This window comes from Cucumis melo, chromosome 9, assembly GCF_025177605.1.
Source record: "Cucumis melo cultivar AY chromosome 9, USDA_Cmelo_AY_1.0, whole genome shotgun sequence".
Taxonomy (NCBI): domain Eukaryota; kingdom Viridiplantae; phylum Streptophyta; class Magnoliopsida; order Cucurbitales; family Cucurbitaceae; genus Cucumis; species Cucumis melo.
Window position 1 is genome coordinate 2,137,858 of NC_066865.1, and position 27,941 is coordinate 2,165,798.

Sequence of the window (27,941 nt, forward strand, 5' to 3'; positions counted from 1 at the left end):
TACTTTAAAATATTGAGCTCGTTCGATTGGCTGTTATTATTATTTTAAAAAACATTTTCTATTTTCAAATTGGTTTTTAATCTAAATGTGAAAATTGTTTAAAATACAATTTAGAAAATCGTTTTGAGTAGTTTCCAAATACTTCACCATCTTGTTTTATATGTTTGGGTGAGTTTTACCTATTTTTTCTTAGAGAAAATTAATTGAGAACTCTCTTTCAATATATAAATAAATAAGCGTGTTTGATTTAACTTTTTTAAATGTTTAAGATTTTAAAAAAATTATTCCAAAATAATTAAAACTCTTGCCAATCACTCGAGAAAACTTTAAAATGAGTTTATAAAATAAGTTGATCGGAAAGAAATACTTGAAATCAACCTTCTTTTTTTTTTTAAGAAATATAATTTTTAATAATTTAATAGCTAATTTCTTCCTCATTTGTATAATTCTTAAAATCATCAACAAGTCCTTAACCAGGTCTTGACCTCATTTCCACTATGTTGTTGGCCACTCTTTTCCAATGACCATGGCCACTGGCAACCTGCTTCAGTGAGAGTTCTTAAGAATCATCTCTAATAACTACCACCCTACGACCACCACGGACCACCATCTTCAATGTCTACTACCAATGACCACCTTCGACCACCACCTCCAATGGTGCACTCTCCAAATAACCGCCACCTGCAACCACTCTTAGCCATCACCACCAACTACCTCCTGCAATCACCATCATCAACTTGAAGTTTAGATTTTAAACGGCGTTGCAATATACAAAAAGAAATATATATATATATATATATAAAGAAAAGAAATATTAGAATTTAGTGGATAGATTTTGGTTTGGATTTGTGTTTATAAGTAAATGGGACCTTATAGTAAGAGGTGCGTTGATAGAAGGGAAACAACAATGGGTATGCAATAAATAAGAGAAAAGAAGAGCATTTAATAATGTATACGAAATTTTAGAACATAGTCCATGTGCCACTACCCCATCACTACTCTCTCTCTTTCACCCCCCTCTTCCCTTCAACAAACCAGTTGCCCACTCACCCCTTCCTTTCCTTTAATTAATACCACAATTCCTTCAATCTTCTATCTCCTTACCCCTCCATTCCCCTAACCCCAATCAAATAACTAATTGGATCTCATCTTAAATTACACGTTTCATATCTATCAACGTTCGTACAAATCCCACGTTAGTTTCTTCTGACATTTTTCTTCCTATGCATCTCATACCTTCTCCTCGTGTCATTCTTTTACATGCTCCACGTTAAAAGTATTCATATAGTTTAAATGTATCATTAATCCATTCACTCAATTTTTTTGATCATTCGATGATTTATACAATTTTTATTAAAAATTTAGAGGAAGGTATCTAACATACGGTTACTCTTAGTTAATTACTTTTTAGTTTTGGAACCCCATATGATTGAACGACCAAAAAAAAGAAAAAGTGCAAACTTCATTGCTAGGTATTAATTTTTTAAAAGTTTTTCTTAATCATACTTTCATATATCCTTAACGTGATCTCAATTTTATTCATTTATTTCGATTAAACTTGAATTTTACGTGAATATTTTAAATTTTTGTTTCAAAAGTTATTAAAAATTTTCAACAACCTATTAAAATCTTTTTAAAGTTGAAAAAAAAAAATAGACTAAACTTGTTTGACTATTCCTGAGCAATTTTTGGATATCAAACAAACCTCCCCATAAGGTAATTTTAATGTGGTCGATTTCTCCTCTTTTGCTGCTCTAGCTAATTGTCCCCCCTTCCCAAGTGTGATTTCTATGTTATGTATGGCCGTGCCTAAGGGCATATCGGTTGAAGTAGATTTTTCTTTTTGACCAATCAAAACCCCTTTCCAAACTCTACAAGCTTCTTCCAAAGCATAAGACTTTCTGGATGGTAGATGATGATATCTATACATATGGATCTTATATATATAGTACAATGAAGTACCACATGAGTAGATACATAGGAATCCAAATTTGCCGAATCACTCATGTTATGATCTTCTACAATCCTAGGTCTTCCTAATAATAATAATAGAGGTAATATAAAAATAAGAACACAGAGAATTTATGTGAAAAAAAATTCATATAGACATGGAGAAAACCTATAGTAAAATTATTACCATACACAAATTAGAGGGTTTTAAATTTGATGGATATGAAATAAAAAAGATGTAGGTTCTTCTTATAGTGCTTCAAGCTTATAATTGCTTTTTGACATCTTTAACTTAAAACTCAACGTTAGGGTTATTATTAATTTACTGAGTGGGATAATACTTGGTGAGAAACATAACGAAAAATTAATTGAAGTGACCAATTGTGTACTATTTCCTACAAACTACACAGACTTTTGCTTTCTAATTTAAATCTATATAAATATATTCATACCCAACTAGATGTTGAAGCAATTAAAACCCCCCCTGTTTCTTTGGGATCCAACTAAACTTTTCTGTTCTTACTACAGGTAAATTAATTAAAGCAAGTTTCAATGGAGTGTTTTGGTTTATTTATGAAGGTCTTTTATCTTTTGTTCTTAGTCTCTTAAATTTAAAGGAAGAAGTATTTATTATTGAATTTTAAAGTCCCAACATGGAAAGAAACTCAATCTTTACCTGATAAAATAGTAAGATACATACTAATGTACTACCCATTTTTGGAGATATTGTTGGGTCTCGGTTAATCTAACTTTTGAGTTTTAAGATGGATATATAAGTTAATCGAGGTCTCATGATATGAAAATAGAACTAAAGAAAAACTAAAAAAACTAAACACATTATTATTTGGTAGTCTAGTACTCATAGTGTTGGAATGCTTTGAATTTGTTATATGATATTTTAAATGACCAAATATGGAGTTCGTTACTTGGTCAGCCAGTTAGGGTCTAGGGGTGGTGGACCATGGTGAGGTTATTTACATGTTAATTGACATTTTATGTAATTTACATTTATGATTTTAGAGTTTAGAGAAGTGTTCTGTAGATATTAAAACTTATAGATTTCGTAACATATTGTTTAACTTAAAACACTTTTAAATGGAACTACCTCCTCATAAAATTTTCTAAGAAGCATGTGAGCGAGGATATAAAAAGAAGGTGGGAAAGCACAAGCCAACCCTCTTATTTGAGGTCGTTATAATTCGAATCTTATATTATTTTCTTGATCCAAAATGATTCATAACAATTATGTCGTGGATTGATTGTAGAAAATAATAGAGTCGTCGTAGTCCGTAAAAAAAATGAGGGCAAGTCAGTAATTAAAACAGAGAGATAATGATGTGATGAAACTTGGGGAAAAGTTGCCCCCACACTTGAATTGAGAATTAAATTTCACAAGCAAAAACACACCCAAATGAGTAAACGCGGTTTCAAATTAAAATCACAAACACACACCACCCTCTATTTATTCCCATTTCAATCCTCACTTCTCTTCTTCAATTTTCAATGGCAATCATAACAACAATCCTCCAATTGCTTCTTTTTTTCTCAATCTTCTCCTCTGTTAATGCAGATTATGGAGGTTGGATCAGCGCTCATGCCACTTTCTATGGTGGAAGTGATGCTTCAGGAACAATGGGTTTGTAATTTAATTTGCCCCCTTTTTGCTTTTTGATTCCCTCATTGTAATTCTAAATTGTTGGTTTTGTTTTTATGACAGGCGGCGCTTGTGGGTATGGGAATCTGTATAGCCAAGGCTATGGGACGAACACTGCAGCGTTGAGCACGGCGCTTTTCGATAATGGACTCAGTTGTGGCGCTTGTTTTGAGCTACGCTGTGTCAATGACCCTCAATGGTGTATTCCCGGCACCATTGTTGTCACTGCCACTAATTTCTGTCCTCCTGGTGGCTGCTGTGACCCTCCAAATCATCATTTTGACCTCTCTCAGCCTATCTTTCAACACATTGCTCAATATCGCGCTGGGATTATCCCCGTCGCTTACCGCAGGTACTTTCAAAATATCTGTTTTGGTTTTGTACGTTCTTTGATTTATTTTGAAGATTGAATTTAGGGTTGTTTTTAATGTAATTTTGCAGGGTAAGGTGTAGGAGAAGTGGAGGAATAAGATTCACAATCAACGGCCATTCATATTTCAACTTAGTACTAATCACAAACGTGGGAGGCGCCGGAGATATTCATGCGGTGGCGATTAAGGGTTCAAAAACAAGATGGCAACCAATGTCTAGAAATTGGGGCCAAAATTGGCAGTCCAATTCTTATCTCAACGGACAAAGCCTCTCATTTTTGGTGACCGCTAGCGACGGCCGGAAAGTCCTCTCCTACAACGTAGCTCCCTCCGGTTGGTCCTTTGGCCAAACTTATGTCGGCGGCCAATTTCGTTATTAATTAATTAATTAATTAATTAATTATATTATATTAAAGAGAAACAACAAACAAATATTAATTCACTTCTCCTAAATGCCAAAAAAGGGTTTTATGGTTTAAAAGATTTCACCCTTTTTCTTCTTTTTCATCTTTTTTTGCTTTTGGACCACTTCAAGGACTTGTTTGGCTATTGAATATAGTTTAAAAGAATATAAGAATATATATATATATATATATATATATATATATATATATATCTATATGTTTTAATCATATGTTGTACGTATAATATAATTTAAAAATAATAGAGAGAGTAGTAGAAAATGAAATTACATAAAGATGGAGAGGGGAATTAAAGGGGTATTTTGGGTATGGGGTTGGGTTGGGGAGATGTAGAAGCATGTGGGGTTTTTGGTTTAAGTTTGTGCAATATTTGAGACAATAGGTTGTGGTGTTGTTTCTAAATGAAAGAGATATTTTCCTGCTTCTTCTCTCTACTTCCTATGCATACTTATGCTACTAAATATAGTACAATATAAAATAAGTATATTTCCAATAGATTTTAATATATTTACAATTCTTTTCGATAATACTCAATTATATCATCTTAAAAATACTATCCATTGCAATTATTCTTTTCTTTTACCTTCCATTCAAGTATTTAGAATCCTAAGAGTGAATCATTGATTATATTATAGATATTATATCTTTAGTATTGAGATACTTGATATATATATATATATATATATTATATATATATATAATTGTATTTAGTTGTTTTACGAAATCAATATGTAAAAAATAAGGAAAAAAATGTAAAGAAAGATCAACACACAGGTATATATGGTTCACTAACAATGTGTTAACTACATTTCCAAGATAGAGAGAGAATAATAATATTATTAGACATAATATTTTTCATAATACAATACTACACTACTAGGGTCGGAGAATTTATATATATAGGAAGACCTCCTACTTAATTGTTCGTATTTTTAGATAACAAATTCAAGAGATTCCAACCCGTTAGAATGATAATTGATATAGGAAAAACAAAGTTATTATAACAAATATGTTTTTTTTTTCCTTCGAGAAGCAGTGTACATATGGTTCTAATAGTGTAATAAAGACTTCGTTCTTCAACTTTTAAATGCATTATTTTATTCTTCAAGACATGCATTCAAGTTTTCAATTTTCACTACTCTCATTATTGAATTATTCCATATTTCTATTCTTAGAAATGCCCACTTTTTAAAATAGAAATTAAACTAGAAATTGTTTAGAATTTTTTGCCATTTGTGAATGAAATAATTTAATATCAAACCATATTTAAATTTGGATATATACATGGAGAGAAAAATACAAAAGCTATAATCTAAAAGCTATGTATAGAAATTAACGAAGATAGTAAAATAGAATTATATATATATATATATATATATATATATATATATATATATATAATGATGAAGGATTATTGAAGGTAGTATTATTGAAGTAAAATGATTTGGTGATTGAAATATTAATTTAAGTGGTCGTATTAATAAATATAGAGCAACGTAACATCTTTTGTAATATAATGAAGGAAAACATTATATATAGTTAGGGAAAATGAAATTAATTAAAATGCATGGGAGGCACCGACAAAAAGATTATACAATTAATAAAAGGGAAGATAAAGGTGAAAAAGATTATACAATTACTTCTACTTCTTACTTCTTAACATTCATTTTAAAATCCACATTCACTCACTACTAATACGAACTTAAAATATATAAAATAAAAACAAAAAAAATCATGTTATACGCAAAAGTTCTACTTCTAATTTATTCCTTTTTATCTTTTCTCATCTCTTCGTTCTCACTCATTTTCTTTTTTTGGATGGAAATCTAAGACCGATATTTACTGTTATCAAAGACATTTTTTCTTATGCTCGAAAACAAAAAATGTTAAGCTGCATGGAAGTCATATATCCAGTACACAACTTTATGATTAGTGTGACAAACATATTGTGACAATTGTTGAGTGACAAATTAGTAATGCACTATGAAGCAGGTGATCATCTACATAATAATTAAATATACATAATAAAATACTTGTTTTTCATTAATTAAATATATATAATAATTTTTAGAGAATTTTTATAGGTAAAAAATATCAAACTATTTACAAAAAGAAAAAAAAAATACTAATAAATATCTATCAACCTCTATTAAATATTACTTATATATGTTTCTATTATTAATACTTTTATAAATTTCTATCCTTTAATAAACCTTCTTTGCAGAAAATAAAAGATAAAAAATCTAATAAACCCCTTAAAATATTAGCTCTAGAGTTTGAACACTGAAACTCTTAAATTAACAAGTTTCTAAGATTGAAAACTCAAAAAGCCCATTTAATGATGTTCCCTTTTCATATTTCATGTTTCCTTGTTTCTCATTTTTTGTTTCTTCTTTTGTGAGAATAAGAGAAACGAAATTATATTTTGAAAAAAAAAATTATATTTGATGAATATTCATATTTCCTATTTCTTGAAGAAAAGAAACAAAAGCTGGTTTGATAATCATTTTTTCTGTTATTTTTTCTAATATTTTTGCTAATTTTTTTTTAAATATTATTTACTTTTGTAAAAAAATATACAATTCATTAAAAAAATATAAAAAATAATTATAAAGCACTAACGTTATCAAATATACATAAATCGTGTTACAAAATTAATAACTATAATTTTTATTAATTATTTGTAGTTAAATTTTGATTTAGAATAATATTTTTCATTATTCATTTCTCTCAAATGATATTGATTCAAATTCAACTCAGTTATATTATTATATAACAGTTATATTATTATGTAAACAGTGTAGTTGTAAAATATTAAAGATAGCCTAAATAACTATCTTAGCAAAAGAAATTTATACAACGTAAAATTCGAACTAATATTGATGATACTAAACATAATAGATTTAAATGTAATGTAACATAAAAACATGCAAATCGTGGAATTTAAAATTTTAAAAATAAAAAAACATTTAAATAAACATACACAACCTATATTTGAAAGATCAAAATAATATATAAATTTACATATCATCAATTTAAAATTTAAACTTAAATTAAATATATAAATATATAAATATATCTAAATAGAAAAGAAATTTTAAAATTAGATATAAAATTTAAAAATCAAATAATACATTAATCTAAAATTTTAAAATTTAGGATTTAAAATGGGGTCTTTTCAAAAATATAAAAAATCGGCAAAATATTGAACAATTCCAAAAGCGGAAAATGCCTAGAGGTTCACCATGTAAAATATAAAAAATGTCCTGTCAACCACGCCGTCAATAACGCGCGCATAATTAATATATTTATGATCGTTTAGATATGACTATAATTTATATGCTATCGTTTAGATATGACTACAATTTATTCGTTTAATTTTGTTACATGATCGTTTAATTTGGTTACGTTTAAATTTGGTTAACGATCGTTTAGATTTGGGAACCCAAATCTAAATGATCTTTTTTTCAAAATTTGGTATACAATCTTTTTAATTCTTTTGGTACACATCGTTTACATTTCTTTACACGATCGATCTTTTTTACACGATCGTTTACTTTTTTTTATACGATTGTTTTACTTTTTTTTTAAACGATCGTTTACATTTGGCTACTCTAGTCTAAATGAATTTTTTAAAAGATTTTTTATACACAATCTTTTACTTTTTTTTTACACGATAGTTTACTTTTTTTTACACGATTGTTTACATTTGGCTACTCTAATTTTTTTTTTCAAAATTCTTTATACACGATCTTTTATTTTCTTTTTACACGATTGTTTACTTTTTTACACGATAGTTTACATTTAGCTACTCCAATCTAAATGATTTTTTTTCAAAATTCTTTAATCACGATCTTTTAGATTTTGCTATTTTTTGTACACGACGTAAAAAAAAAAAAGAAGAAAGACAGGGAAAGAAATCGCAGCGAAAAAAAGAAGATGAAAAGTAGAAAGAAGATGGAAAAGCGAAAAAAAGGAAGAGGAAAAGAAGAAAAATGATGAAAAAATTAGACGAAATAGTAGGAGAAAGACGAATCGCAAAAAAAAAAAAAGATGGAAGGACAAACCTAGAATATTTAAAAAATTGCTAACTTTATGAGCTTTGTTACACGAGCTCTAAATAATTTGGTGTTTTGTTCCATTCATGTAAGTTTTCCATTCAAAATTGAATTGAACATATAATTTTGAAAAAATAAAGGTAAGAAAAAAATATATATTAAACACACACAAAATAATAATAAAGATGGAAAAAAATTAAGAAAATAAAGACATATAAATATGAAAAATTAATAAAGGAAGGAAAAATTAAAACCAAGCTTAAAAATATATATAAAAAAAGAATAAAAAAATTATAAATTGAAACTAAGACCTTTAGAACAAAATAGATATCATGCCTCCCAACTAAGGAGCCAATTTAAGATTTTAAAATACAAAGGAAATAGAATCACACGTAAAATAGGAACAAAACTGAGAGAAACTATTTTCTGCTGCTTCTCTAATTTTGTCGATCTTTTTGAAAATGCTTCTTAAATTTTGAGATTAAGAAACGAGATTGGTTATCAAACACGTCTGTTTTAAAAAAAAAAATGAGAAACAGAAATAGAAAACAGAAAATAAGAATGTTATTAAACATATCCTAAATCACCAAAGCTTTGAAACTAATTGGAAATCTAAAGGACACAAATTTCTTGAGGTCTTGAAGATTAAAATACTATAGTTGAAAGGATTTTTTCGAAGAGTAGAGTACTATGTAAAACTCTTTTAAGTAATAAACTCCATAGATAACTTGAAATACAAGTCAGAGACTAATTTAAAAAGCAAATTATACTCCAAACATTGAAGACTCAAATACATCTTTGTAGACCACAAGAACTTCATAGATCAACCGACTTCCAAACCTAAGAAACTATAACTTCAAGAATAAGTTGGAAAGCTTTTGAGACAAATCAACATGCGGTTCTCCCTACCGATCAACGATATATAAATGATAGGAAAAAAAGTGTATCAAAATCTTACTTTCTTTCGGTCTCTCTATTTACACTTTGGCAAAGGGGAGGATAAAATTGCTAAGCCCCCGAGACAAATCAATATTTTAAAACAAGCTATAAAACATAGAGACTGATGATCATTAAGAACAAGCTACAAAATCCCCAAGACAAATCAACATTAGAAAAACAATCTAGAAGTATTCGAGACAAACCTACCATTAGAACAAACTAGAAAGCTCTCGATACAACCTTACTTTTCGGGGAAAGAATCAAACCCTACTTAACAATTTCTCTGAACATCTTGTGGAAAGCTTTCATTACTGTTTCTTAGTTTTTTTTTTTTTTTTTTTTTTTATAGAGATAGAGTGGTAAAATAAAATGACTAGAAACATAAAAATAAAAGAGTGGAGATATAAATATATGTGAACATTGTAATATAGATATGAAAATTACATGGTCATGAAATATAATGGGCCAAAGTTTCAATTCCATTTACCCAAAAAAACACCCCAAAGAACACACCACAAAAGGGCAAAAGGCTTCATTTTCGACCACACAACAAACATCAATTCAATAAATAAAAAAATTCAATCTTTTCAATTACAATCAAACCACAGCCTCCATCAATTTAACAAATTCTTCAAAATCAATTCTCCCATCTTTGTTATAATCAAACTTACTAATCATCTTCTCGCAATTCTCAATCCCTTCTCCTTCTTTGAATCCCAAAACACACATCACTCTCTGCAATTCTTCAACGTCGATAAACCCATCGGCATTAATATCAAACACATCAAAAGCTTGTTTCACCTCCGCCGCACTAGCTGCCGTTTGATCGAACATCTCTGCCACTTCTTCCGCTGAACCAAACAAAGGAACAGAGGACCCTTCGCTACAATCCATCCCTAAATTCCCCATAACCCATTTCATCTCCTCTGTACTCACCAGCCGCTCCCGCTCCCCGGCGCTGGATTCCACCGATTTTGAGGACGCCGGAAGAGTACTCTGTTTTAGCTTTGTGGAGGCGAAGGAACAGAGCCAAGAGGCAAGGTTTTGAAAACGGAGGAAGTCGATGATTATGAGGAATCGGAAAGAGGGGTTTTGTGGGGTTGATTTGTCGTCCATGGAAACGTTGTAGAGACCAAAATTCATTTTGTTGGTGACTGTTGTGAGTTGTGAATGAATTTTGTGATAGTTGTTCGATGGAGTTCGATTGTTGAATTCGGGGTATTTGAAGAAGCTCTGTTTTGCGCGTTAGTGGGGTTTGAAAGAGGGAGGAAACAGGGGAATTTGGAGAAGAAAGTCAAAAGAAATTTAATTTAATCGAAGAAAACAACGTATAAACAAATTTGAGAGTTGTTGAATAGGAAGCTTCGTTTGGGAAGGGAAGGGAAGGGAAGGGAAGGTAAGGGAAGGTGGTGGGTCGGTTAGGTATTCTCTTTGTCAAATTTGGGGACTTTTCTACGAAACTTTTGGAGTTTTATTGAAAAGGTTTAGAGGAAAAAGGAAAGAAAATGCATTATATTGTTTTGAATATACTCTTAATTAATAATGAGAAATTATTTCAGGTTGTTTTTAAATTATTTTATAATCTATCGATGAGTAAACTCATTAATAAGTTTTTGAAATTTTGTAAATATTTTAATTTATCTTATTATATTTAAAATCATCCCATTAATAATGGTATCAATTTAAATATTTAACTTTTATATGTATATTAATTTACACAGTTTTTTTAGATTTAGTTTAGAAACGATTGTACGAGATATTAATTTTTGAAGTAATTGTAATATATATAAAACATTGAATAATAATTAAGTGTATATTACAGAAAAAATGTATATTTAACGATTTAGAGAAGTGCAAATATAAAAAAACCTATCGACAATGGACTCTTATCGATGATAGAACTCTTACTAGTTATATAGTTTATCATGGATAGACTTTGAGAGATGGATCTAAATTTTACGATATTTTGCAATTTTATGTATTGTGCTATATTTGCTAATATTTTGGATCTTATTGTTATCTGTATCTAATTTTTTTAATTAAAATTTTAAATTGTAATATGAAAATTAATTTAGATTCTTTATCAAGATATATATTCGAAAGTTTTTAAAGTATTCAATTTCTTACATATGTGTCTAACTTCTTCGAATATTGTATTAACAAAACCAACGATTAAAATTGATGCACGAACACTTTAAGGAAAAAGCCATAATTGAAAATCTAAATGAATCATTTATGAAAGCAAAGATTTATCTAAAAATTATAAATTTCACTAAGATGTTTATCAAAAGAGAATATAAAAATAATGGAACATATAATATTTGAATGCCAAATGTTACAAGCCAAACTTTGGATTATAAATTCTTATATATATATATATATATATATATATATATGTATGTATGTATGTATGTATATGTTTCTATTGTTTATTATTTGGGATTTGGTTTTGAAGGTTCTTGGAATAGGTAATTAAGTTGGACAAAGTGGTTTTCATGTTTAATTCTTTTCTATTCCCTCCTTTTTTTTTTTTTTTAATTATATTTGTGGCTTACTCTTCTTCCCACTAAATTGGTGGGCAGAGCTAATTATGTTATTAATTACAAATACTCAACTAACCCCAACAAAAGTTCCTAATTCCATACTTACATGGTCAAAAGGAAAGGTGCAACATTGAATTTATTACATTCTTAAAATTTAGGGTATATTAAACATAACTTGAAATTTTAACGGCATATATATATTAAGTATTTTGTTTAAAATTTTGAAACTAAATACATCTCAATTTAACATTTTTCAAGTATTTTGCGAATTTGGGTGTTTGTTCATCTAAGATTTAATATTCTATGAATTTTTTATATTTGGAATTAGACAAGTTGTTCAATGAGATCAGTTGAAATGGACATTTATGGATATAATAAAAAGTATTTTATGAATTTATTATTCTTTTTTCAATTAAGTTCCTATTTTTTTAAAATAATTTAATCTTTCACCATTAATGAGAATCAAAATTGGTAAGTATTAAACTTAGGGAAACTTACATAAATGTAACAAAACACCACACTATTTACAAAACCGTAAAGTTAGTCATTTTTTAAATATTTCAAGTTTACCCTTCCATCTTTCTTTTGCGATTCGTCCTACTCCGGCTATTTCTTTCATCATCTTTCTCCTATTTCTTTTATCGTCTTCCTCTTGCGATTTCGTCTTTCTTTTTTCCTATTTTTTTCTGCAATTTTTTTCTATCATCTTTCTTATTTTTTAATTCTTTATTTACGTCGTTTAATCTTTCCATCGTTTTTCTTCTTTTCCTCTTCTTTTTTTCGCTTTTCCATCGTCTTTCTATTTTTTCTCTTCCTTTTTTCACGGTAATTTCTTTCTATTGTCTTTTATAAAAAATAGCAAAATCTAAAAGATCGTGTATAAAGAATCTTGAAAAAAAAACCATTTAGATTGGAGTAGTCAAATGTAAACTATCGTGTAAAAAAAATAAAAGATTGTGTGTCGTGACGTGATCGCGACGCGGAGCGACCGACATCCCCCAATCATTTAATCTTTAATATTTAAAAGATTTGGAGTCGCCACCAATCATATTAAGGTGTGATTGGTCACCACAAAAAAAATTGATCTTCAGATTTAAGGTTCGGGAGTCAGTTGTGTGTAGGGAAGGTATTAGCACCTACAACACCCATAAAAATGATTACCAAAATTTATCTTTTAAACTAAATTAACGAGGTTCACAAAACAAAGTTTTTTGTTTGATATTTTTTAAATGTCCCATGGTTATCAATTCATAACTAAAAAAACTAAGTCTGAATTGATGATTATATGGGTGGCATGAGAGCCATTAGAAAAATAGAATTTAATTTTTATTTAAAAATAATTTTTTATTTAACTCAAGAATATTAAAATATCAAACTTTGATATTTTGATCTCCATCATAGGCCTTTAATGAAAAATTTCATGTATCTAAAGAATTAATGAATTCTAAAGAAAACACTACTCAGTCCCATTCTAAAATATAAAATTGTTAGATATACTTTGTTTAAAAATAATTGTATTAACTTTTAAAAATTGAGAAATTTAATGTATTTATGGAATTTTAACCATAAATGAACATTACTCTTTCCCATAAATAATACAGTATAAAATAGTTGGCAAATATGACAAATAATACATAGCCAAATAATAATAAATAATATACAGTGCTGAAATAAGTACTTTGCCATTTAACCAATCTAATCAATCAATATCAAACATACTTAATAAACAGTAAAACAACAAAATTAAACCCTACATTTAACAAATTTTAATCAAATTGCTTACTTTAACTCAAATTTAAAGCATAGGGGATTTTATGTAGCACAAACAGATTTGATGTGATAGTATCCCTAACAAAATTAAACACAGTGGCAAATTTGATAATTTGATGTAACACTATTCTATTGATATTCAATTGGTTTAACCTTAAGAGCCATAATTTAAAAAAAAAACTGAACATAGCCTAGGCAACATTTGATACAATAATATCCAATTAGTTTAACCCAACAAAATTAGAATACAAACCAACGATATAGACTCAATTGGTCTAAACCTAACAAAATTAAACACCCTAAACCTAAACCTAAACCTAAAAAAAATTAAACACAGTACAGTAAAATTTGACGAAGGAATAAAATCAAAACGAATTAAAACAAATTAAATCTAAAGAATGGAAGAACAATAAAAAAAAACTTACCTTGGCTAAATAAATTTTTTTGCTTTTCCCTTTTAACTGATCTCTCTTTTTAGTAATCAAGAAATCTCCCCTCTCCTCTCTTTTTTTTCTCTGTCTTTATAGGGCACTTATAGCTTTTTTTTTTTTAGATTCCAAAATCATGAAGATCGTGTTTATGATAGTGGGAAAGTGGGAAGAGTCGTGAAGAAGGAGAATCGTGGAGGGGGATCGTGGAGAGGGAGAATCGTGGAGAGGGAGGGGAAAAATCGTAGGACTGGAAGTGGGTGAGAGAAAACAGAGAAAATATATGAAATTTAATTACTGTTTTCTTTTTTTTTTTTAAAATAAATTCAAACTCAAATCAACTTAATTTAATAAAAAAATAAAATAAAATAAAGTAATAAAAAAATGTAAAAAATAAATGGCCAAAATATGGTATCTACTTGTGTATAAAGAATCTAGAAAAAAAAAATCATTTATATTGGAGTAGCCAAATGTGTAAACGATCCTTTGAAAAAAAGTAAACAATCGTGTAAAAAAAAATGAAAGATTGTATATAAAGAATCTTGAAAAAAAATCATTTGCATTGGGAGCCAAATGTAAATGATAATAAAAGTAAACGATCGTATAAAAAAATCTAAACTATTATGTAACAAAAAAAATTAAAAAAATCATGTACCAATTTTTTTTTTTAAAATCATTTAGATTTGCGATCAAATCTAAACGATCGTGTAACTAAATTTAAATGTAACTAAATTAAACATGTAATAAAATTAAACGATGGAATTGAAAAGAAAAGATAAATGGTAGCTAAATCTAAACGATCGTGTATAAATTATAGTCATATCTAAATGATCGCAAATATATTACGGTCTGGTTGACGGAACATTTTTGGTATTTTACACGGTGGACATCTGAGCTTTTTTCGTTTTGAGAATCGTTTTATAGATTGTAAATATTTTGCTGTTTTTTTATATTTTCGAAAATACTCCTTAAACTTCCATGATATTTAATGAATTGGCAAGAAAATGAGAAGAAGAAAAAGATCAAAGAAACTAGAATTTCTACCCAAATTATTTGAACTTTTATTTTTATCTTGATAAGAAAAATTGAATTAACAATCTTTAACGTAAAATTTAAAAATAAAATGAGTATATGTTAATTACTATTAAATTATATTATTTTATACATTTTATGTCAAACTTATTAATTACATGTATATATATATATCAATTTTAAAACAAGCAAAATAATAAATTAAATGATGAGTCAACATGAGTTTAAATTAACTAGTATTTGTATATTTTTAAAAATAAAATTTGTGAAAGGGTAACTTTTCTCTAGTTCCTTTTACTGATATCTTTTCAAAATAAATAAATAAATAAATAATTCCAATTTAAATTCTCCATTTTGAAATCCTTTAAAAAATAAATTAATTAAATAAAAAATGACGTCCCAAACAATTAAAAACCAAACATATATTTAGTATTTATTTTTTAAGCTTATACATATATTGAGCTATTTAACATTTTACAAACTTACAACTTAAAACATCTTTTGTTTTTAAAGTTGTGTTAAATTACCATCTCAATTTCAAAGCTTAAAAAAGTCCTACAATATAATTCTTCCTAGACTATATAAAAAGAAGAATGACAAATAAAAAGTTGATTAGTAAAAAAGATTTTTTCTTTTCGAGTTTGACATGTTACATCAACAAATTTTTTTTAAATTAAGACGAAGTTTAATAATATTAACATAAGACGCACACACTAATATTTACAAAGATAAATGATCTATTATATGAATTGTTATTCTTTGTATTTTTCTTAATATACGACATGATTCTTTTCTTAAATCATCTTTAATTTTTTTTGAAGATTACTGTCTCTTTGATATAGAAAAAGAAGACTTGTCATATGGGCAAAATTAAAGTCTTTCTTAGTCTTTGAATATGTTGTAGCAGTTGTATGTCTATTCAATACTAATAATTTTGTTAGACAACTCATAGTGAATGAACGATTCATCCATAATTAGTACACATTATTTTCTCTCAAGATTTTCAAGTATCTTCATTAATAATTTTAAATGCAGTGCTTTGTCTATATGTTTTGAAGACTCCAAATATATAGACTACATATATATTTTTTTACTGTTATTCCTTCATTGATAATATAGAACGAAATATTAATCTCAATCACCCTTCCCTTTTCAGATTATTGACTCTTTCTATAACGAATGGTTTGCTCGAATAAATTAATGTATTAACAAAAAATAGTTCTTGCATTTTAACATCAAATTTTTATTGTGTCCTGAAATAATGGTTGAATCTAATGAAAAAACTGCACGTTCAACAACAATAAAATCAAAATTGGTATGGTTTATAGCAATTTTTTGATCCATAAGAAAAGATATGTAGCTTAGTGGATATGTTAGAATAGGTTAATGGGTTGGTGGAACTAAACAAGAAAAATAAATTAATCAAACCATATTTTGCACCATATCGTGTGTATCCTTCCAAGAAAAAACCTGACTTGAAAAATGTTTTTATGAATAGTGATTTTGGAGAAAGATGTATTTATGAACTTGTTGCTACCAGGTCTTGAAAACGAACTTGGGTGTAATTGTGTAAAATTTTCAAATTAAAGAAATCCCTTAATGTCCTTAAACTGACTCCAAAATCTTGGTTTGAGTATTTTGAAAGAGCAGCGTCCACTTATGGATTTTTCTTTCAAAGTCAAACAGATTATACTAAAATTTATGAACACTTGGATAACAATAAAATCTCAACTTTGATTGTCTATATATATATATATATATATATATATATATGATTCTCACAGATAATGATGAAACAGTTTTATCTTAAGATTTTAGGTTCAATGTGGTTGATCAGGAGGATTTGTTCAAACCCTAGTAATGTTATTCCAATTAATATTGTTTTCCATCTTGTTGGTGTTAGATTCATTTCATATTAAATGTAGAATTTCACTTTTTATTTTAACCTTTTGAACCATTATACTTCAGAAAGCACATGCAAATTAGGTAATTTTCAAAGAAAAAAAAGCCACAAAATAGTTACTAAAACATCTTAATTGATACGTTAGGAGATTAGTTATGTACAGTAGTTGTAAACATCGTTATGCACAATCAATTCAACTAAAGTAACACATGAAGGAAAACAAATAACACATCAACATCAACATTTGTTAACTCAGTTCGATGATTACACATCTAGATTTGGAGGGTTGTTTGTCTAAGATGAAAGATTTTACATATTGTGTACATGACTTAATAATCATAACTCATAAGTGAGACAACATATCTCCCACTTAATCTCAGGATTATGGATGCCCTATTCAACTCAAGTTTGATCTACCTCGGTATTTCTTCTATCGGTTTTTTTTTTATTGTTTTTTCATTAAAAAAATCGTATAAGAAAAACTTACTTTCAAAAGCTTATATGCTTTTTCTTCCTTCCTTCAAAACACGTCTCATACATAATTTTAGCAATATATAAGGAATAAATCATAACCACTTGTAGGACCATCCTTGAAAGAAAATCTTAACCGATTCTTTAACAATTCTATAATCAATATATCAATAATGATTTAATTTGCACGTGATTGAAATAAAGTAGATGAGACCATTTACTAACACATTAATATGGCGGCAAGCTAGAAAGTACATATGCATGAAAGAAACAAGGTTGGCGGTGAATTAGTTCAAGTTCTCCCATGCATTATTACACTTGGAGCCCTTGAGAGGACGAAAAGTGTTCGGTTAAAACTAAAAAAGTCCAGGAAATTGGGAACTGAAGTGTTAGAGAACTGAATCCTTTTATCATATAGATTCATAGAATTTATGATACTGCTGTACTTACACATAAACACCATAACAGAAGATGGTTGGAGTAAAATGAGAACTCCAAAACAACATATATACTTTTAAGTTACTAATATACATTTACGAGAAAAAAAGAGTCTACTGTAGCTTCGAAATACACTGTCATAAATCTATTATAGGGTTCTGTCCAAAGTTGTGACAGTTCTTCAAGTTATTAAAAATATTGAGCTTTTTGTAGCATTTGTTCAAAGTTATGTAGAAGTCCTACACTTTATATAGCGTTTTGTTACATGCTATAAAAAGTTTCTTCTCTAGGAGTTGCTAAATGCTATGAAATATTAGAATTTCGATAGCGTTTTATAGATGCTATGAATGCAATCAACAAATAGCAAATTTGGTCTTTGTAAACACGTAAGATAGCATTTTTGAAAAATGTATACAGTTATTTTTATAGTAAATTATTATGTAGCTTTCCTTTGTCTATTATAGCATTTATTTACTACTACAATTACTTATTTAATGAAAGCTATAATAAGCCTTTTTGTCAAAACGGTTTGTATTCATAGCATTTCTATAGTACATTAGAAGTCAATCATGTTATATAATTTAATGTTCATTGTTTAATACTCTTAAACTTTAATAAACTTTAATTTAGTTTTTTTTATCCAGACTCGTTTTTAGCTAAGGTATGTGTAGGACTTTGGTCACACTCCCCACGTAAAAAAAGTTAATTGTGGACCCCATACTTGTCTCTGGGTAGTAGAGAAATTTGGACCAAACTCCTAATACTACTACAAAGTATCCATATTATTTTTGCGGGTAAATTGCAAAAACTATTTTGAAACACGTGGTAGTTGCAATTACTACCACAAATTTTTAATTGTAAAAATTGGGTTCCTAAACTTTAAAAAGCGTTCAAATTAGATTCTCAAACTTACAATAATAATTGTTTACCATGATAACATCATTTGAAAATAAAACCGAGTTCATAAAATAAATGAAAATAAAACTCAAAAGTAAATTAAAACATAACATTTTGAAACGAGAAAAAATAAAAGTAAACTACGATGGTGCATAAGTAACTTCAAGTCCATGACATATCGATTAGGATTACATGCATCGACAGATTTAGCATAGGTCCAGGGGGCTCGAGTCCTCTCTCAACTCTATACCCCTTACTTTACATATATTTATAAAACTAAATTGTATCTCATTCAATAAGTTAGTCCAATAGTAAAATTGTTTTTTAGCTTCCTCTAAATTCATGTTCAAGTCTTGTCGTCACGTACCCAAGACGACGCGGAGCGGCCGACGTCCTTAAGAATGATTTAATTTTAAAAACGAAAAAAGAGGAGTCGCCACCAATCTTTTTTACGGTGTGATTGGACACCGAAATAAAGTGAATAATTTTAAATAAAATAAAAACTGGTCTACAAAAAAATTAGAGTTGAGTTCGGGAGTCATTTGTGTACGGGGAAGGTGTTAGCACCCCATAACACCCGTTTTAGAAAACGGTGGCCAAATTTAATGTCTTGAATAAAATTTATTTTTTTTAAAAGAATTATGTCTTATTTCATTGCTCACTACTCCAATATTCGGAGCAATGATCCCATAAAATAAGTGGGATACACCCATTAATTAGACTATATCGGGGAAAAATTCCTCACCTTAAGAGAATGAGAAATCGTTACAATTTCTCAAATTCTATCATAGGCTAGTCTTCGAATAAAGTTTTTTTTTTTTTAAAAAACATTGATTAAATATATTTTCTCTTGGGATCAAATCTCGGACTCCCTAAAATATTGATCCCTCACCTCAAGAATCTAGAAATAACGGACTCCCAGAAATTTCTAGATTCCATCGTAGGATTTTTTTTAGCGAAATCGGCATGAGATATTATAAAAAAAAAAGTAGATTAGGAAATCTTATGAAATATATATTTAATTTTAAGTTTAAAAGAAATAATTTTGAAGCAAAAAGAAAAAAAATCTAAATGGTTTAAAGAGAAAATTAAAAAAAAAGATTTCAAAATTGCATACAAATATGGTTAAAAGTATTTTAAAAATTTTAAGAAATTTTTAATGAATGTCAAATAAAAATAACAAATATACCACACAATAAATTAGACAAATAATTTATTATATTAATGCATGCATATACTAAATATAACGATAGTAATAAAAATAAGTTAAAAGAAAAGGAAAAGAAAAGATACATAATAACGATAAATAAAATAAGGAAAAAAATGAAAAGAGAACTAAGTCAAAAAAAAAAATGTAAAAAAATTAAATAAATAAGTGAAGAGAAGAGGACATAGGGATGATAGTAAATTGAAAAAATAAAAAAATTATGAAATGAAATAATAATAATGATAATAAAAATAAAAATAACAAAAAGTTAAAGAAAATCACAAATATAAAATAAATAAATAAATAAATAAATAAAAATTATATATATATAAAATAAAAAACAAACAAAAGGTTATTCTAAAAATAATATTTATAATAATACTAATAAAATTATAAACTAAATTAAACAATAAATAAATTATATAAAAAAAGAAAAAAGAAATAGAAGGGTGGCGCCACCTAAAAGAAAAAGAAAAGATATATATATATATAATAATAATAATAATAATAATAATAATAATAATAATAATTTTAAAAATTATACATAAAATTTAAAATTTTAAAAAACTAAACTTAAATAAATAAATGAATAAATTAAAAATAAAAGAAAAAAAAGAACCGAGAGTGGCGGGTGGCAAGGTTGCCTCCACCCTTTTGTGGAGAAATATGTTTCTTCAAAACTTTCATACGAATTCTCTCTACAGAATTTCTCTAAAACAATTTTTTTTTTCTTAGAGATTCTCTCTAAAGCAATTTTTTCTTCAAGAATTTCTCTAAAATAATTTCTTCTCCTCTTTTCCAAATGACAAAGGATCCTATTTATAGACCCGGGGTGTGCCACAATTTAGGAAAATTTAATAAGTATAAAATCAAATTAGATATTATGTAATTTTATTAATTTTCTTTTTTCTAAAATAGTAAAAATATGATATTGAAAGACTTTGTCCGAAATAAATTTTTTGTTTTTTTCCTAAAGTGATAAAGATAAGTAGAATATGGTATTAAAATTTTTTGTATAAAATAAATTATCTTGCTTTTCCTAATATGATAAATCAAAAGAGATTTTGTATAAATAAATTAATTTGTTTTTTTTTTCCTAAAGTGATAAGTCAAAAAAATGATTTGAATTTTTTTTAAAATAATAGATATTCTCATTGATCACTTTATTTTCCATTTTAATAAAAAGATAAGAAAAAACATAAGACTTCATATTATTACATAAAGATTTTACCTTTTTCTTTTTTTAACAAAATAAATTAATGAAATATTTTAACCATTGTCACAATTAATAATTTAAAGAATAATAAAAAAAATGTAGGATAAAATTAGGTGGCTACAAGTCTCTACTCCTTAACTTTTTTTCCATGTTATTTTTACTAATCTATAAAGTTTCCTGTCGATAAAATTCCTAAATCTACCATATATATATACTTACCTATAGAAGAAAAGGATAAAAGAAAGTACACACTTTTTAAAAGTACATAATATGTATAGATTACACTAATTTAAAAGAGAAGGGTTGAAAATTACATGCAGCCACTGCTTACGTCCATGCATGCATGGATTATTATTACACACTTGAAATATGAAGACAAAGAAAAAGCGTACACACTACAGCTAGTAGTTTTGAAGTACATGCATTTGGATTTTACAATACACTGATATATGATGTTGATAATTAATTAAGGTGTTGCAGAAGGAGCCGCCATATTATAGCTAGCCTTTGGTTTATTAGGTCCCGGACCATGATAGTCTTCACGCAATTGAACCATCACGTCTCTCCATTTTCCTCCACTTATTTCCTGTCAAACATAAAAATACAAAATCTCAGACGTTCATTTGCGTTGTATACTTTTAATCATCTGTTTCATTTTAAATTTTTCTACTTTCAAAACCTTCATTTTGATTTTTACATGGTAAAAAAATGAGATACCAATTAAAACGATTATCCAAAAGGAAAGTTTTTGAATTAAAATAAACCAAAATCGAAAGTAGAAGGACAACAAAATTTGAATAATCACCTTTTCATGTGGAGTAAGTGAGGCTGCCTGTTCCATAGTTCCCATCGTTTCTACTCCAAATCCTTTGAGGAAAAAAAAAGTTTGAACAGAGAAGAGATAAGAGCAATGAATGTAATAATAAAAATCCAATATGACAGAAGAAATAGGAGAGAGAAGAGTACCAGGAGAGAGAAAGAGAAAGAGAAAACATGAAAGAAGAAGAATTGATAAAATTCTTTTGTTATCCATTTTGAGGCCTTTTGGGAGGATTCTCAAATTTCTTTCTTGTGAACACCCAAGAATAACTAATTAGCTCTATGATGCTTCACATTTGAGATTCAACTCTATTTATAATGTAACATTCATGTTTATCCATTAATGTTTTAATTTTTTATTTTATTTTTTTTTGAAAATTAAGTCTATTTTTTCTCCCATTCTTCCAATAACATGAAAATTGGAGTCTAAAACAAATTTAAAAAGATAGAAGCAAGTTTTCAAAAACTATTTTATTCAGTTTTTTAAAAAAATTTCACTTAGTTTCCTAAATATAGGTAAAAGAATTAGATTACACGAACTCAAAGGGGAAAGAGATGTTTATAGACTCAATTTTAAAAAATTAGAAAAAATTAGAGATAAAAAATAAAACAGTTATCCGGTAGGACTTCAGTTATATATCTTCTAAGATTATTTTTAAGTCTCTTGCTTCATACATCCTATTGACGTAGAATCTTTTCAACATATTACTTTAAAGATGGCGTCTCTCTGGATTTATAATTCTTGAGTTGATTTAAATTAAATTCATGTTTAAGTTTCATGAGTTAACTCAAAATTAATGAGATATGAAGAGAGTAACCATGAAATTAAATCTCAAAACTCATTAGGTAAGAGAAGAGTAACCATTTCATCTATCTCTAACTAGGATCTGCGTTAAACACCCGTTATGTATATGTATAGCTCAAAATTTTTAAAATAGTTTTGTTAGTTTTATTTGTTTATTTTTATTTTGTTAGTTCATCTGTGATACTAAAATGGAAAAGTCGATCCTTAATATACTATTTTTAACACGATATTGTTTGGGTGGCAGTGAGATGAAAGAATATGTGTCATTCGACATCTGAATATGTTGTTTTTTTTTCCCTCGTAGAACATATTGGATAAGTTTCATAATTTGGCGGAGCAAATAAGAAAGCAGAGCATTTTTGCAGTGTATCAGTTAGAGTCCTTCATGCATGGATTACATTTGGAATTAAGAAACATACAAAAGTGTGTAATAAGATTAAACAAGCTGAGACTTTGGGAAAAGTTTGGGTGCATGTTTTGTTGGTTAGTTATTGTTACTCGTGCACCCTAAAATAAAGGGCAAAAACGTATTGGAAAAACCTGCAGGAAATAAGCATGAAAAGAGAGCAATAAAAACAATAAACAACAATATTTACGTGAAAAACTCTCCGACTTAAAAGAAAAACCATGGAGAAGAAAGAAATCTAATATATAAAAAGTATTGCTACAATCGCACGGAATAATTTTCTTTCTTCCAACAACAATTACAAAAACACCCTCTCAAAGTTACTGGGCACTCACACCTTTTACACATTCTCCAACTAGAGAATAGAAAAAAAAATTTAATTAGAGCTAGCACATTAGCTAAAACTTAAATGTTTCTAACTGAAAAATTTGTAAACGAAAGATATGTGAGCTCCTTTTATAGACTTGGAGCCATTTACCTTCCTATAAAATAATTGATGTGAGACAACCCAACATCTTACCCAAACTCAATAAAATAAAATGTCAATTAGAAAGAAAAAATGAAGATAAGAGTTGTATTGAGAACCTAATGGACTTGGTCCATCTCATCCCAAGCCAAGTCACATAAGCCCATTGGTTGAAAGCCAAAAGGCCAAAATTGCAAGGAAGAAGCTTGAACCAACCCAGAGGAACAACAAGTAGGTTGGCCTTGAGCCGGGGCATGATTCATGCATGTATGTTTGATCTAGTGTAGAATCCTAAAAATAATAAGAAAAGAGTGATCATATGACCACGAAGAAAAAAGACAAGGACTATAGCCTATAAATAGAGAAGAAACAAAGAGAATTAAGCAAGGTAACCTAATCAATTGATGACTAAAACTTAAATTGATAACCTTTTGAACTCTTTTTAACTTAAGCATTACAAAGCCTGTATAACCTACACCACGCACTAGTGTATGCCTTTTCTATTCTCTTACGGACAAGCTCTCTCTTCCAGAAATAGAAATTTACTAAGCCCTCTCTCAAAGGTTAGCCTAATCTCCCTAACCAAAATCTATGGCATCAACAATCATAAATTAAGCAAAAATTTGAAAACATGAAGTTTACGAGATGGTTAAATAATGCAATTAATAACATTCCATATTTGGCAAGTTAATTAGAATGATTATAGATGTATAAAAAAGAAGGCATTTTGAGTCAAATAAAAAAGATCAAAATATAAAAATTATAATAAAAAAGTGAACAATATCATACTATATCGTTGAAAATATTATGAAATATATATATCATTTCTAAGAAGTGGGATCAAAATTGTGTTGGTAGAATCCTCTAGCGTTGAACAAAGAAGAGAGCAATATCTCATTATCATGTAGTTGTGTTGGCATCTATATTTGTGCATATATATGGTTGAGCTTTCAAATAGGATATAAAATATGATATTAAAAATTCACATTAGCGGTAGAAAAGGGATGATCACATGTTTATGAAGAAAGACAATTATCTCTAAAGGCACGGAGTCTTTTGAATGAATCTATAAGTAAAACACAAAGGGACTTCATCATGGGAGGTTAGTGGTATCCCTCCAAAATCGTATAAAAAAGGCCAACAATAATTCCTAAAAAAATTGATCAAATTTGCTCATCCTCAAAGCTTTTTAAAATTATTTTTTTAGAGTTTGTTGTTTTTTTCTTCTTTTTCTTATTTTTGGATGTTACGAACTTTTTAGTTTATGTTTAAATGGAATAATATCATGGTATAGAGATAACTAGAGATTTGCTTTCTCTAACACAGTTGAAATATATAGTTATTTCAATCTATTATCCAATACCAAGTAACAATAATGGTTTAAGGAAATTTTCAATTTAATTAATAACGGCATTCATTTAAATCTTAAACTTTTAGGGAGTGTTTGAGGGAATGGTTGATTGATGGTAGAATTAGTGTTATGATAATCCTAGTATTATAATAGATCTAGTGTTATGATTGTATGTGTTTAAAGGAAAAAATTATGATAGGTAGTATTATGATAGTAAATGTTTGGGGAAGGATTATAATAATTAAAGTTGCGATTTTGTGTTTGCACTAATCTGTTTTTTCATGCATATATCTTTGTCAATAGATGCAATATTTTTCTTAAAATCATTTTCCTTAACTACGACATTCATTCCATAAATTATCGTTACTTTTCAACACTTTTTTTTGGCATGCACATGTAATGGAAAACGTGTAAACACAAACGACTATTATTAAAATTGCTTACACAAAAATCACTCCATTAAATTTTGACCTATCTCAACATAATGCTTACATTGGCATACTAGTTTAAGCATACATCGCTACTATTTGTAACTTTGATAATAAAGTAATGCAAAAGACATTTCAAATAAGATATTTTCCTAAACTAAAAAGTGTCTAGGCCTAATTGCTCCTGTTCTAACGGTAAGTATTTTTAACTTTTAAAAAAGTTTAATCAGTATTAGTGTAACTTAAAAAATATTTTTTAAACAAAATACAGTAAGTACTAACTTTTATAAAAAACAATAAAATCCAAGATAATTTTCCATAATTTAGTTAGAAAACAAGACCTTTATTAGCTAAAATTAAAATATTTAGATAAGATCAATAGGAACTCAAAGATTGATACGTTGGTTTGAGGTTTAAACTTAATTGAATAATTTAATGAACAAAAAGAAGCATACTTAATTAAATATAATTCAATATCGAAATTGATTGAATGCTTTCTTCAATATCCCACAATTGTTGAAGTTGTATTAAAAGAAAAATATATTAAAACAGTACGTAATTTTAATTTATTCCTTTTTGCAAAAAGAAATAAAAACCAGATTAATTTAATTGAAAATAAAAGAAGAAAAAAGAGGGATAAATTAAATACTTTTTCAATTTTTTACTTTTTTTTTTAATAGAAAGGACTTTGGGAGTTTATAGGTAAATGTGATGTTATGAAAATTCTAAAACTAAGATTTACCTATCATATTACCCAAACAAGGAGCGAGTTATCATAACCCATTTCAATTTCCCATAACACCCACCCCAAACAATCTTTAGAAATGTATTAATCTATACTATTTTTAAAATTAATTTGAAAATGGTTGTGCAAGAGATTAATTTTTGGAGTATTTACAATAGTTACACTTGTTTAGCTAATAGTTAATTAAGTGTATAACAATTGTTTTCAAAAATTGTAAATATGAAAAAATCTATTGACGATAGACCCTTATCAATGATAGAGTCTTAATTGTGATAAAATCGGAGACATCTTGAAAGTTAGATTTAATTTTTTCTATATTTGCAACTTTTTTTGCATTATGTTATATTTGCTAATTTCGACTCTTTAATTTTTTTAAGTTAACTTCTAAATTGTTAAAAATGAGTTAATTTAGATTTTTTTTTTAAAAAAGAGATGCAACACAACGACTTCTCAAGTAGCCACCTAACTTAGTACTAGTCTCGTCCAAGCACACTTAACTGTGGAGTTCTGATGATCGGGTGCATTAGTGTTGGTATGATCGCATCCAATTAATTTTTGAATCTTTATCAATATCATAATAATTCGAAAATCATTAATATATTCCATTCGTAGACTTTCTTCAAATATTATGCTAATGGAAGATTAGAATTGATTGTGAACGCTTTTTTGTTAAAAAGTTCTTAGTTGAAAATCAAAATAAGTCGCTTATCAAAGTTTGAAAGCTTATTTGATAAAATTATAAGCACTTAAAATATTCAATCAGATCGACAAATATAATAGAGAGCTAAAATTGAGTCATTTATAAGAACTTAAAATTTAATCGATACCCTCTAAATTGATACAACCAAACAAAATTAGTATGGTAAGAATAGAAAATTTGAACGACAAACGTTTTTAGTCCCAACTTTAGATTATATATTCATTTTTCTTCTCTTTCTATTGTTTATTATTTGGGATTTGGTAAAGATGGTTCTTGGAAACTCCTAAGTTTTTTTTTTTCTTTTTTTCTTTTCTTATATTTGTGGCCTTCATTTGTTCTTCCCACTAAATTGGTGGGCAAGGACTAATTATATTATTATATGATCCTTCAACAATGATACCCATGAAAATAATCAACTAACCCCATCAAACTTACTAATTCCATATAATAATTGGTTAAAGGAAGTTGTGAATATTGAATTTATGATATTAATTCTAAAAATTTAGGATCTACTAGGGACAAGTTAGCTAGAAAGTTTAATAAATATTTTAATTAATTACTTTGTTTAAAATTTAGAAACATATTTGAACTTGTAATTTAACATTTTCAAGTATTTTGTATATTTTAATTCGTTTTCATTTGTATTTTTTAAAAATACTAATTTATAATTTGATGGTTCACCATTGATGAATATTCAAATTAATTAGTAATAATATGATATTTAATGAATTGAATAAAAATTGAAAGAAAAAAAAGCTCGAAAGAAAACTAGAATTTCTACCCAAGAAAAAGGGAAATGGAATTTTTTATTTTTAGATAACCTATTTCTTTTAAACCTATCTTTTTAATATAATAAATAAGGTTGAAAAAAATTGAATCAATGATTATCTAAAAGAATGAGTATATGCTAACTGTGTTATAT

The 27,941-nt window shown here is 27.6% G+C and overlaps 2 protein-coding genes and 1 pseudogene across 2 annotated transcripts; 1 reads left to right on the forward strand and 2 right to left on the reverse strand.

The window, feature by feature from the left end:
* The first annotated feature begins 3,358 nt into the window (after positions 1–3,358).
* Positions 3,359–4,820, forward strand: LOC103498493 (expansin-A5-like). The gene is made up of 3 exons (XM_008461106.3): positions 3,359–3,586; positions 3,668–3,956; positions 4,046–4,820. The coding sequence occupies exons 1-3, from the start codon at positions 3,454–3,456 to the stop codon at positions 4,353–4,355; spliced, it is 732 nt and encodes a 243-aa protein (XP_008459328.1). The 5' UTR covers positions 3,359–3,453; the 3' UTR covers positions 4,356–4,820.
* Positions 4,821–9,796: 4,976 nt separating this feature from the next.
* Positions 9,797–10,823, reverse strand: LOC103498740 (probable calcium-binding protein CML45). The gene has a single exon (XM_008461478.3). The coding sequence runs from the start codon at positions 10,535–10,537 to the stop codon at positions 9,992–9,994; it is 546 nt and encodes a 181-aa protein (XP_008459700.3). The 5' UTR covers positions 10,538–10,823; the 3' UTR covers positions 9,797–9,991.
* A 15,925-nt stretch (positions 10,824–26,748) lies between these two features.
* Positions 26,749–26,865, reverse strand: LOC127151086 (5S ribosomal RNA; annotated as a pseudogene).
* Between the last annotated feature and the right edge of the window lie 1,076 nt (positions 26,866–27,941).

Bases quoted from the DNA above. Each gene is read 5' to 3' on its own strand.
- LOC103498740 (XM_008461478.3), bottom strand. From the start codon at position 10,537: ATGAATTTTGGTCTCTACAACGTTTCCATGGACGACAAATCAACCCCA.
- LOC103498493 (XM_008461106.3), top strand. From the start codon at position 3,454: ATGGCAATCATAACAACAATCCTCCAATTGCTTCTTTTTTTCTCAATC. The intron at 3,587-3,667 runs GTTTGTAATTTA...TTTTTATGACAG, and splicing joins TGATGCTTCAGGAACAATGG to GCGGCGCTTGTGGGTATGGG. The intron at 3,957-4,045 runs GTACTTTCAAAA...GTAATTTTGCAG, and splicing joins ATCCCCGTCGCTTACCGCAG to GGTAAGGTGTAGGAGAAGTG.